Source organism: Pelodiscus sinensis, chromosome 14 (assembly GCF_052426305.1).
Source record: "Pelodiscus sinensis isolate ZL-2025 chromosome 14, ASM5242630v1, whole genome shotgun sequence".
Classification (NCBI taxonomy): Eukaryota; Metazoa; Chordata; order Testudines; family Trionychidae; genus Pelodiscus; species Pelodiscus sinensis.
In genome coordinates, this window is record NC_143065.1 from 45,260,103 (window position 1) to 45,272,771 (window position 12,669).

General features: G+C 42.8%; 1 protein-coding gene across 6 annotated transcripts in view; it reads right to left on the reverse strand.

Moving 5' to 3' along the window:
- The window catches only part of MORF4L1 (mortality factor 4 like 1), a 41,456-nt gene that overhangs the window by 12,912 nt on the left and 15,875 nt on the right, over positions 1–12,669 (reverse strand). For 4 of the 6 annotated variants that reach the window (XM_075896807.2, XM_075896805.2, XM_075896808.2 and 1 more), the window contains 3 exons: positions 9,472–9,534; positions 3,461–3,486; positions 2,251–2,339 (listed from right to left, as the gene is read on the reverse strand). In XM_075896807.2, coding sequence (XP_075752922.1) covers positions 2,251–2,339; positions 3,461–3,486; positions 9,472–9,534 — 178 coding nt within the window. The remainder of the gene's footprint in view (positions 1–2,250; positions 2,340–3,460; positions 3,487–9,471; positions 9,535–12,669) is intronic. The other 2 variants (XM_075896810.2, XM_075896809.2) reach the window with 1 other exon arrangement.

Below are 12,669 nucleotides of genomic sequence, written 5' to 3' on the forward strand. Positions count from 1 at the left end.
GAGTAGCTATAGCTAATTTATTCCCCATCATTTTGGACATACAGTCGGGATTATGTATTCCAATATATATTACTTTGTATTTATCGCTGAATTGAATTTGCCATTGTGTTGTCCAGGCACTAGTTTTGAAAGATCCTTTTGAAGCTTTTCACAATTTGCTTTGGGCTTAACTACCTTGAGCAGTTTAGTATCATCTGCACACCCTTGCCACCTCACTGATTACCCCTTTCTCCAGATCATTTATGAATATGTTGATAAGAACGAGTCCTGGTACAAAACCCTGTGAGACCCCACTAGTTACCGCTCTCCACTCTGAAAACTGACCATTTCTTATTACCCTTTGTTTCCTGTCTTTTAACCAGTTACCAATCCATGAGAGGATCTTCTCTCATCCCATGACAGATTATTTTCCTTAAGAGCCATTGATAAGGTCCCTCAGCAGAGGCTTTCTGGAAATCTAAGTACACTATCTCCACTGGAAGAACTTAAACAACAAATAGTCCTGCAGCACCTTAGACTAACAAAAATGCAGATGGTATCTTGAGCTTTCATGGGCACAACCCACTTCTTCAGATACACTGGATCCCCCTTGTCCACACACTTGTTGACCCCTGCAAAGAACTATTCGATTGGCCAGGCATGACTTCCGTTACAGAAATCATGTTGACTTTTCTCCAAATTATCTATAGGTCTGCCAATTCTGCTCTTTACTATAGTTTCAACCAATTTGCCTGTTGCTGATGTTAGACTTACCGGCCTGTAATTACCAGGATCACCTATAGAGCCCTTTTTAAACATTGGCATCACATTAAATCATCTTCTGTACCAAATGACTGGAAGATAGCTAAAGGATGGAATCCCCATCTCTGGAGATATTTAAGAGCAGGTTAGATAAATGTCTATCAGGGATGGTCTAGACAGTATTTGGTTCTGCCATGAGGGCAGGGGACTGGACTCGATGACTCTCGAGGTCCCTTCCAGTCCTAGTATTCTATGATTCTATAAGCCAGTTAGTGTGAAACTGCAAAACTATTGAGGTCTTTCAGAAGTCTTGGGTGAATGCCATCTGGTCCTGGTGACTTGTTACTGTGAAGTTTATCCATTTGTTCTAAAGCCTCCTCTAAAGACACCTCAATTTGGAACAATTCCTCAAATCTGTCACCTATAAGAATGGCTTACTTCAGATGGCTCCCCGTAAGCTGTGAAATGTCCCTGCTCTGCCCAGGCAGAGGTGCAGTTCTGTGGGCTGTCTCCACCCGCGGGCACCACCTTGCAACTCAGCGGCTACGTCCACACTGCAGGATTCTTATGCAAAAACTTGGAGTGTCTACACTGCTCGCGCATTCTTGCACAAGTAAATGTACAGTAAAGCATCGGAACAGAGGGCTTCTTGCACACGAGTTATTCCTCTCCCCATGAGGAATAAGCTGTCGTGCACAAGAGCTCTTGCGCAAGAAAGCAATGAGGATGGGCAACAGAGGTTTCTTGCGCAAGAGAGGATCCACACTGCCATGAACGCTTTTGTGCAAAAGCACATGACAGTGTAGACATGCTCTTGCACACGAAGCCTGCAGTGTAGACGTAGTCAGCATGCTGGGTGGGGCAGGGTAGCACAGAGCCCGTCTGGCCTTTACTCCAACTAGGAGCAGCAGGGACATTCACAGCCAGGGAGCCTGACAGCACTGTGCCAATTGGACTATGCCAGTTTAGAGCTTTCTGGTTGGAACAGAGATGACCACCACAGCTTTTACTCTGTACACGTATATTACACACAGACCAGGTTTGCGTAAATCTCTTTCTAAATCAACTGCTGTTGGTGAACATGAGTGACAAGTTTTTACACACGCAGATTCTGCTACTTAATCACATTACATTAGTTCACATACGTTCAATGCTGGCCACAGGTAATATGCCAAAAAGTGATGGATAAAACATTCCCAGCTGCCCGGATCACTGAGCAGATCTTCAAGGTACCAGAGAACTCTCCCACCCAAGAGCTGACATTTGCCAGAAACATCTACCTTACCTGTTGCGTAAAAAATCGTAACCGTACCCCTTGTTTGGAACACCCTTAAACTTAGCTCTTGCTTAAATTTGTCATACATTTGTGACCAAGAAGATAAAGAAGTTCAAAGCTGCAGACTTCGACAGGAACTTGTAAAAACACACACAGTAACCCAAGACTGAATGGTTTACATTTCAATCTGTTGCAGCTAAAATGCAGAGTTAGAGCACAGTTAAAATACATACACTTTCAACGGTGGGATCTACTCGAGCCCTTTTCTTCCTAGGTGGCTGGGGAGTCTCGCTTGTACTGCTGCCTTCCCCAATTCCAGGAGCTACATATACAAAAGCCACTATTATTTTGTTTGCAGATGCTTTTGATCTCTACATTAACAAGAATCTCCTTATGGACATTTTCACTAACTGACTAGTTTGGCTTATACACAGATCTCTCAAATCGCTGAAGCATTCATTATTTTCAATCTAAAAATTGTTTCCTCACCTGCAAACATCCCCTGCATACACAACTTGGGCACAAAGTTTATAGGCCACAATGCAAAAGATCAGTGTTCTCTCAACTTTTTTTTTTTTATAAAAATAAAGTACCCCTTTAAGTACCTCAAATATATGCAGGGCTCGACAAACCGCTGTTTCTACTTGCCACAGGCGAGTAGATTTCAGCCGGTCGCTCCATGCGCCCCATTCTCCGGCGTTGCGCATATGCGCAGTGCCGGTCTGGCAAGTAGCTCTTGCCGCAGTTTTTCGAGGGGGGTTGTGTGTGTGTGTGTGTGTGTGTGTGTGTGTGTCCCTAGTACCTACAGTTTTCAGACAATTTTTTTTCCCCTATCATTGCAACACATTTGTTTAAATCACTTAATTGTAGCCAGGCAGGCGATTAAAGTTTTGGGTGTAAAAAGTACAAAAAATAATAAACCGTTGTGAAACTTAAAACAAAAATTCAGTTCTCCAAATTTCAATGGTGCTGACGTACCCTCCCAGACTTCTCTCAAGTACCCCTAAGGGTACCTGTACCACTGGTTGAGAAACACTGTAATAGGTGTTCTATTCTGGACCTACTCTTACACCGTCACTTCTCCACTGTCTTACAACTGTGCGCACAACATTCCACGCTGAACAAGAGTACCTGACACATGGGTAATCCGAGAAAGAAGGATTCTACTACAGAACTGCTGCATGCAAAGCACTTTGCCTTGTCTAATTTGTAAGCAGTCCTGCCCATGACAGACATTTCCATTTCTTTTTTAATGCTTCCACCTTAAAATTTCATCTTAGACTTTATGCTGTTATTTCATAAACTTGCTGGGCTGACTGTCAACCAGTAAATTATCCTAGTCCCATTGAAATTAGAACTACAGCCATTTACATACGATGAGGATTTGTCCCAGTAGATCTTCTATTACGGACTGAATAAATTTATGAATAAAAATAGGCTTACTTTTCTGTTTGTTCTTTTTTGTTTTCCTGCAAAAAGGAAAAGAAAAGACAAGACATTATTTCAAGTCTTAAAATACCTTGAGTAATAAATCTTAATCCAAGGGGACGCCTATACACAAAATTGTCTAAAAAAAAGTAGCAAAATGTCAGTCAGTAGCATCCTGAGCCAGTAAGCCCAGGACAATGGAGAGAAGCCCACCAACCCACTTGAGTATAGCAAGAAGGAACTAATAAAATAAATAAAGGCACCGACGGGCTAACTAAGACACCATTATTTGCTGTCTCCTATATCAAAGGTACAACCAATGAAGTTAAATGGCAACAAGTCTAACCTGATAAAAGCTAATGGTCGCATGCTCTTGGCAGCATACATAATCCTATGCCAGCACCTCCGGTCCACTCTTGCCCAATCCCCCCTTGCCAGACACCCTGCCCCCAGCCTGCTCCTGCCCCCTCCTCTGCTCCTGTTCTCTTCCCCCTGGTCAGACACCCTCCCCCTCTCCCCTGGCTAGACACCTACCCCCAGAAGGTGGTGGGATGGCAAGCATAGTGAGAAGGGGGCACAGCCCCCTAGCTTCCATTTAATAGAACATTTACAAGACTATTTTGACCAGAATAGCAGCATATAAATAGACTAAAAATAACAATCTCCACCTGTATACACACACAGTGCGCAACTGACTTATGGAATTATCTGACACAAGATAGAGGCCAAGAACTATTAGTATCCAAAAGACGTACTGACTTCCATGTCACTAATATCTAAAATGCTCTGCAGAGGTGATACTTCAGAGTTACCCAAACAGGCACGTTCTCTAGGATAAATAAGATTTTTAATCAGCTAGTTTCAGTATTTCTGGTATTGCCTCTCATAAGCTCAGTGCTGTGAAAGGAACACAGCTTGAGCAGGAGGTTTACAAACTAGTTACACCTCAATCTAACCGTAGATAAAACAGCATGTTTTAGTACTATGGCCACAGATGCAGAGGAGGAGGAGAAATTTAAGTGGCAAAGTCAGAATGATCAAGTTGTATGAAGCTAGCATGGACTTCCTTTCGTATAATGATTTGCGAGAACACTTCACCACCAATCACGCCACCACAGATAGGCTATGTCTACACTGGCGGGTTGTTGCGCCAGAAGTATGCAAATGAGGCTAAGCGTGGAATACCACCGAGCCTCATTTGCATATCTAATGGGCTGCCATTTTTGCAGAAGAGGCTCTTGCACTAGAAGGAGCTGTCTACGCTGCCCCTTTTTGTGCAAGAAAAACCCTCTTGTGCAATGCCACTACGCTGATTGTTTTCAGGAATAACAGCATGGCGCCAGAGGGTTTTTCTTGCACAAGGGGCAGTGTAGACAGCTCCTTCTAGCGCAAGAGCCTCTTCTGCAAAAATGGCGGTTCATTAGGTATGCAAATGAGGCTCAGCAATACTCCACACTTAGCCTCATTTGCATACTTCTGGTGCAACAACCCGCCAGTGTAGACATAGCCTTTTTGTTCCACACTTGCCCTATTCCATGTACCTTTTCATTGCTCTAATCTAATGGCAATTCTTTGGACCGTTCTCTAAACCCTTTAGACTGGACAGCAGCTCTTCATATTTTTGTGCTCAATACAGAACTTTGGAGAGAAATCATTGCTACAAGCACCTAGAGAACCTAAGTTGGGTACAGTTTAAATGAAAACTTCAACTATTTCAGCTGCATTTCTGAATCATGTAACTCATGCCTCAAATTCCACACACGCACCCAAAATCACATACAAGCACAATCGTCTTCAGACAGCTTTTATATTGTTACCCGATTTGCCCGTTACTTTGGGGCATGCTCATTTATTAGGATTACTCTATGGGGGAGGAGGGGATAATTCTAGTAGTGTGCTGCTTATGTTACTTGCATTCTCATATGGAACTTTATTTCTCCCTTCTGCCAGTTCCCTGCAGGATAGCTCCATTGGGAGGATCTAGGCTCCCTAGGGCCAAGTTCTTCCCACCCTAGAATCAGATGAACACACCCACTCACACCAACTATCACAGCATGTCTGAAGGGGCTGGTTAATCAGCACGCTGAAGCTGACCCCATGTCTGTCCCTGGACTCAGCAGGCTGGTTGCACAGCAATGCCAAGCTGTGCCCCTCATGTGCCCTTGGGCTGAGTTTAAACAGCACTTTGAGATGCTTCCTTCATATGACCCCCAGTTCAGCACCCCCCCCCCCCATTTCCACCTTCAGAGGCAGTAGCACAGGGCAGCAGGCGGGAGCCATGCGCTGCTGCCTTGCATACAGAGGCAGCAACCCCTGTCCGTGGGGAGTCTGAGCTATCCGCACCAGCTACTTCCTTCCCCCTCCCCACTGCGTCTGTAGGAGGCAGCAAGGGGGCCGGCCCACAAGACTGTTCAAGGGCGTATTCTAAAGTTGCTTTGTTTAGGCTAGATACTAGAAACTGATCATTCCTGGCTACGAGTGGGGTTCCTTCTGGGGAGTCCATAGTGCGGTTGGGCAGTTTCAGTATTTGGGATACCAAGAGGATTACTAAAATTGGTCTGACATACCGATCTGGGCCTGTGCAGGTATGAATTCATCCGTATGTGGTACAGAGATTTCCCATCAGGCAGTGCTTTTCGTGTCCCAGAGTTCAGTGCCATTCCTGCTTTGGAATCTCGTTCTTCATTTTTTATGGTAATGGAAAGGTCAGTCCCATCTCTGCATGGGAACAAGGCCTGGGGTGTTTCCTTAATCCTAGCACCTGTGTGACTACCCTGCCTTTTCATTGCTTTTTGTATTGGCACTGGTTCAAGCAGAGGCTAGGGGGAGGGAGCATCCCCACTAATTATTATGGCTTGGCTCCCCAGGAACAGTAACTAAATGCATCTGCTAGGCCTGGTCACTGATTCAAACTTTCTGGACACAGGCTTAAATAAGACCTTATGCACAGTTCCATCACAAATACTTGCCTGTCGTCTTCAAGGGCAGCGTTCTAGTATTAATACCAGGATTTAGGCCAGATCATTTTTATTGGGTCACGCAAGCCTAGTCTGTCGTAGCTGCTTGGGTCATGTTCTTTGTAAAGTTAGGAACAACAAATAGAATTCCATACACTAAACCATGGGGTTGAGATAGTTCCATACTGTGCGTAAAAAACCCAGGGCAGCTTCTGAACTGACCCTGTATGTGACCAGGCACTAGCTGAGTAACAGGACAAGCTGTGTCAGCACACAACTGGCAGATGTTAGGGAAGAAGGCATAATAAGACTATGAGGTGCATAAAATATATCCAAGTGTTTTGCAGATGTCTGGGGGGGCGGGAAGGGGGTAAAGGCAATTCAACACTTCACTTCCCACAGAAATGCAGCCACAAACAGGCTGGGGGGGAATAGGGGGTCATTCTCTCTGTGCCAGTACTCCGCCTGTGTGGGGAGAATACCCACGACTATAAATGAAACAGAAACAGACAGGTTGAATGTATTCTAACCAGAACACAAACACACCAACTAAAAGTAGAGGCCAAGGGGGATCTTTCTAATACATAAAAGAACCGGAGCTCTTGGGATAATTAAACAAGATAAACTGAAGTACTTTAAGAACCACTGCAATTTGTCAGAAGAAATAACCCTCCTAGGTCTGGTGCTGTTCTTTTTTTGCACTATTAATATATACAGTATAATGCAGATGCCTTGTGCTCTCCCATCTCTTTTGAGATTGCTAAATTTCAAAGCTATTGCTCTGTATTAGGTTGCAGTGACTGCTTACAAAGTGTAATGAACAGAGCCAGTGCATCAGGGAACTACTAAAGAAAAAGCATGACACCCAAGACCTCCTACAGAGATAGTTCACTCTAACCTAGCAAAGGTTAGCTTTTTAAAAATCAACTGTTTCAGTTTTCTGTGACAGCCAGTCTTTTGAAATATTCATATATACTGTATAAAAGCTACAGTAATTCTTGTTATAGATAGTAAATGAAACAAGACACCTTAGTAAAAGGTTTATTATGAATAGAAAAAACTGTTTTGTGCCTTCAGCTATAGAGTAACAGGTTTAATGTCACTGATGAAGTAGCATGGAACGGCAGTGTCCAATTCGACATTTGCTCAGCATCTTTCATCCTGAAATATCCCAAAGTATTTTTCAAACTCCATATATATGCTAAACTTCACTACACTGAAATGCAAGCCACCAAACCTGAACAAGGCCGCTGTTTAAAAGCAGTACAATAAGTGAACTTCACTGTCACCAAAAGACTGAAAGGAAAATGCCATTTTAGTGACCATCCAGAAAGTTGGAGAGTCTTTTAGTGATGTTTGGTTTTCAACTGAAGCCAGTGTTTTAAGATTCAGTTTTAATGGGAATGTTCTATTTTTATCTAGCACTGGGCAAAAACGTTTGAACGGCTCCTATCTTCTAGAACTAAACTAAGTCTTGATAACAGAAAGATATCAAAGTAAGGTTTCATTTTCAAACACTCACATTAAAAGTGTTTCACTTCACAACCTCATGCTGTGCTCCCACCCTGCCACTGGAACAAATTATACCATATGGCAATAAGATGACTTGCCAGCCACTCAAAACCCAGAAATGCCAGCTTTCAAACAACTTGAAGCATACACACCAAGAACTGCTTCCGACCATGTGAGCTTTCAGAACAAAGAACGGATACATGACCAAAGCGCTCTGTTAAAAGGCAGCCCAAGTTGAATTTATTAGTATACAAGTTCTTGCTGTAGCATTAGGTGATGCCATGAAAGTTAAAAATAACTTCACATCCTAGGGAACTGAGTTCCATTATACATGCAGCTTTATCTCATTTTGCCACAAGCGGACACCTGAAACATACACGTTTCAAAGGATGGGTGGAGCCAAAGCCTGAATGTTCTATCAAAGGGACGAAAAAAATGCAAACAAATTCCAATTCCCAGCTTACTAAAATTGTTAAGGCAGTCGCCTTGGTAGCACTTCCGGCCAGAGCCCCAGCAAATCATGTGATTTATGAAGACCCACAAGATTTTCATTTCCTGATTTCGGACAGGTTAGCGGCTGGCTTTTGTGTTCCGATTCCCTAAAAAGTACAGCATGTGTTTCCACAGATCCCAAAGCACTGGCTGCCTTTTGACTGCAAGGGAGGTATTATAAGTGAAAATGTTTGTAGATAAGTCAGCCACGCCAGGAGGGCAGAACACATGAAGAGTCCAGCAACAGTAGCCAGAAGCCTGCAATTTTGCAGAGAAAAGTAGAGAAGTTTATCTCTAGAAAACATCAAGCCTGTGGCTCTTGATAGCCAACCATGCTTGTATGACATTCCTCCCATGAGAAAGCAGCAGCATCATAAAAAAATCTGTACTATTAATACAACTTGCACATTACAAATCATTTTATTTGGTTAAAAATTACTGTATGCCCTGAGCATGCTTTCCAATATTTAAACTATAGCACGGCACAGTATAAGTAATTTGGATGTTCCCAAATCCATAGTTACATGAGACTCAAACCTTACATTCACAACACCATCTATGAGCAAAAGCCAGAACTTGGCCCTACAGATGTCATAAGACTTTTGTCATTGATCTCAGTGAGACTAGGACTTCACCTTTTGGTAGATGGGTAGCAGACAGACTAGCCTTCTAAAAATCACCAGTTTCTAACAAAAATAAATCAATGGAAGCCTTAAAAGTTAAGTGTCTGCAATTCCTTTTTAAATGGATGCACTGAAATCTCACTGAGGAGTGCATGTCGCACAGGACTGTACACTTTCAATTGGCACTATGCCCATGTTTTGAAGTAGGTAAGAGCTAAAAGTCTGTATGGGCAAAGTAAAGAGAATTTTAAGAAGCAGCTGCACTTGATGGAGATGTTGTCAAAGTAAGAGTTACTTCCACAGTTGTTACTTATGTGTTATCACCAGCACCGTACATTACTGCGACTTAAGACTTTAAGAGCTTATAAAAGAAATCTACAAAAGAAAGGAAGTTTGGATTTCAGGATGAGAATCCTGGTGTGACAATCCATCCTTAACTCACCGCGTCGATATTGTAGGGGTCTCCAAACAGCAAACAGTATGCGCTCCATCTCGTCTGAAAAATCTAGGCACAATGGGGGTTGAGTTAAGGACAGAGTGTCAGACCTGATAGTTAGCCTTTAAGAGAGTCTATTGAAGCTTCAAAATGTACCTCTTAGAGGATGTTAAACACCTTCTGCATCCCTGGAGGAGGATACACATTTATACTATTATTTTCTTTCTAAGATTGTTTAGGACACTGAAGAGTCAAATTTGTTTCTTTTTTAATTAAAAATGTGTCTTTTTATATTACAGGCATCCTCCAAGGATGCTATAGAAGGTAAATTCTGAGGCCTAACTAATTTACAGTGGTACCCCTTTAAAAATGTGGTTAGATCAATTTCTCTCCCTCCCAACTAACCACACTATGTATCTGCAAAGCCCCTTCTTTTTTCAAATGCCAGGGACGGCTTCTTTAGAAGAAAAAACCCTTAGTCTAGTCGTGCCATTGGAGAGGATCTATTTGCAATCTTCACTTTCTGGCTTAAGTGGTCTGAGGCCCAGCGCTCTGCAAATATCTGCCACACAGTCCCAGGTGCCCTGCTGGGATATTGTTCAAGTGACTTTCCTTCCTCAGGCTCAGTCAGGAGGCGAGGACAGGATGAGTTTCTGCTGGTAAAGGCAGCAGTGGTACATCCATGCTGCTAACTGAGGAGGAAGCACCAATGGTTCTGGCGTAAGTGAAAGAGTCAGAGAAGCAAGTTCAGTGCAAGAGGCACATGGGACCGTATGATAAAGGTACCTTTAATACCATAAGATGAATGCTTGTATAAAACACCACCTCCCTCCCCCAACATCTTCCCTTCCCACAGATTCCACTTAATGATCTGAAGATGCATCATTAAAGAAGTGTCCAGCACCCAGACGTGAGACGCATATCAGGAAGGGGCAGGAAGTGAGGTAGCCCACTTACAATGAGCGTCCCAGTTACTATGGGACACCAACAACCCCAGTTTCTGTTCTAGTGGCAACAGGGGAAGACACACCCCTATTTGCAAATGCTGTTTCAACTGGGAAGTACAAGGAGGGCTTGAAAGGAGAGTTTTCAATTATGCAGTAAGACTGAGCCTCTGTCAGAGAAGAGCCCACTCCGGAGTGGTGTTTCTGGTGTGCCCTTATAATTAAAGGTGACAGGGTTATGGTAGCAGCTTTGAATTAGTTTATTTTGAGAGAGAGTTAAATCTTTAGGGGGTTCAACTGGGACTGCTCACATGAGTAAGGCTAACAGGACCTGGGACCTACAGTCACCATTGGGGGGTGTTACATGCCACACATATTAGGTGGAAAAAAGTCAGAACTTGATACATCAAGGCTTTTGAGATTATGCATGAGAACAGTCGCCATTACCCTGTTATGGTCACAGCAACACAGAAGCACAACTGTACTCGTAACCAGCTTTAATGTCCTTAGAAACGACTGCGCTTGGCCAGGGGTGGGCAAAGTGGCTTCTGTGGGCCGGATCCGGCCTGCTAAGCCAATGGATCCGCTCTCCCACCCCCAGGCCAATTGAGACCTGGGGACAGGGGAGTATGCATGAAGCCTCCTCCCCACCGGGGTGCACAGCATCAGAGGGAATCGGCTGTTTTAGAACAGCTGGCAATTCTCTCTAGGCATCAGGATGGGGGGCAAAGACTTCACCACTCTAACCCCCATGCCAATCAGGGTCTGTGGGTGGGGGCGCACAAGAAGTCTCCTGGCCCCATGCCTTCCACAGCAGCTCAGGGCTATTTCAGAAATTTGTGGCATGTCCCCCTTTTTCAAATTATTGCCCACCCCTGCTCTAGGCTCTCCAATAGAAACTAGCTCCTGTCAGTTCAAGTCTATTACTCTACCTTTTAATGGCATGACACTAAAAGGTGTCTCCATAAAAACTTTTGAAGTCCAAATATGAGTGTGATTTGTCTCCTATTTCATAATACTAAAAAAATAGCCACCAGCAAAAGAATGCTACAGTGCCTAAAAGAGATTTGAAGTTACCACCAAATGCCTTTTTTAAAGGTAATGGGTCAAAATTTAGCCAGCCATCTCTTGACTAAGACCGAAAAGCAGAGCAAGCTAGGAGCATATATTTTGAACACTATTATTTAGCACTGAACCCACCTGGAAAAATTAAGCAAACCCTCTAGCTTCTGAAATAAAATATTCAGTCATACATGGTGGATTTGAGTCTTGCTGATTCATTCCAACATTAAGTCACTGGATGTAACTGAATCTAGGTAAGGCCACAAGCCTAGTCACTGAACCCTACGAATGGGACTGAAGGTCTGTTGATTACGTGTGAAAATACATTTGTCTTCTAACGAATACTTGGTATGGGTCTCTTAAGCTTACCATTTTAACATGCAAAGCCATTTTGTTTTAAGACCCAGACATACTTGCATTATGTTTGTCCAAACAGAACAGTTTCAAAAAGATGCAACAAATACTTGTGGTAAATAGGCTAGTGTTTCATGAATGGCAGAATATTACAAAGTTTTATTTGCCTCCTACAGAGTGTTTTAATAAACTGCATGAAGACAATATGACATTTATTCTTCAGAGCTACATCTCTGTGCTCAAAGATTCTATCGCTGTTTGAGTAAGTCTAGACTTGCTTTCACTTTCAAAAGAGGATATGCGAATTTGGCGGTAATATGCATATCTTCTTCAGATAGCTTTTTCAAAAAAGCAAGCAGGTTTAGACTCGATTCTTCCGAAAAAATTTTTTGAAGGAACCGTGTCTAAACTGCTTGCTTTTTTAGAAAAACTTTCAAAAAAGCCATCAGAAGATATGCAAATTACTGCCAAATTTGCATATCTTCTTTAGAAAGTGAAAGCAAGTCTAGGTGTACTCTTTGCGTGACCAGGGTTGATTTTGCCATTCCACGGGGAATTATCAATTTCATCAAGAGCTACAATGTAAGATGTGATGTGCCCTCATAAGGATCTTGTTCAATAATTTTAGAGGAATATAATGACTGGAGCAAAATTTAAAAGCCTAAGTGCAACCAGTCATTTACTTTCAGCAACATGGGAATTTTGCATTACTTAATGCTGACAGAGTACTTTTGCTGTATAGACAAGCACATTGCCACAACAGAAACAATCCATGTTTATAAACTAACATTTCGCTCAATTTTAAACAAAGATTTTGCATTTTAAAATCTACTCTGGAACTTCA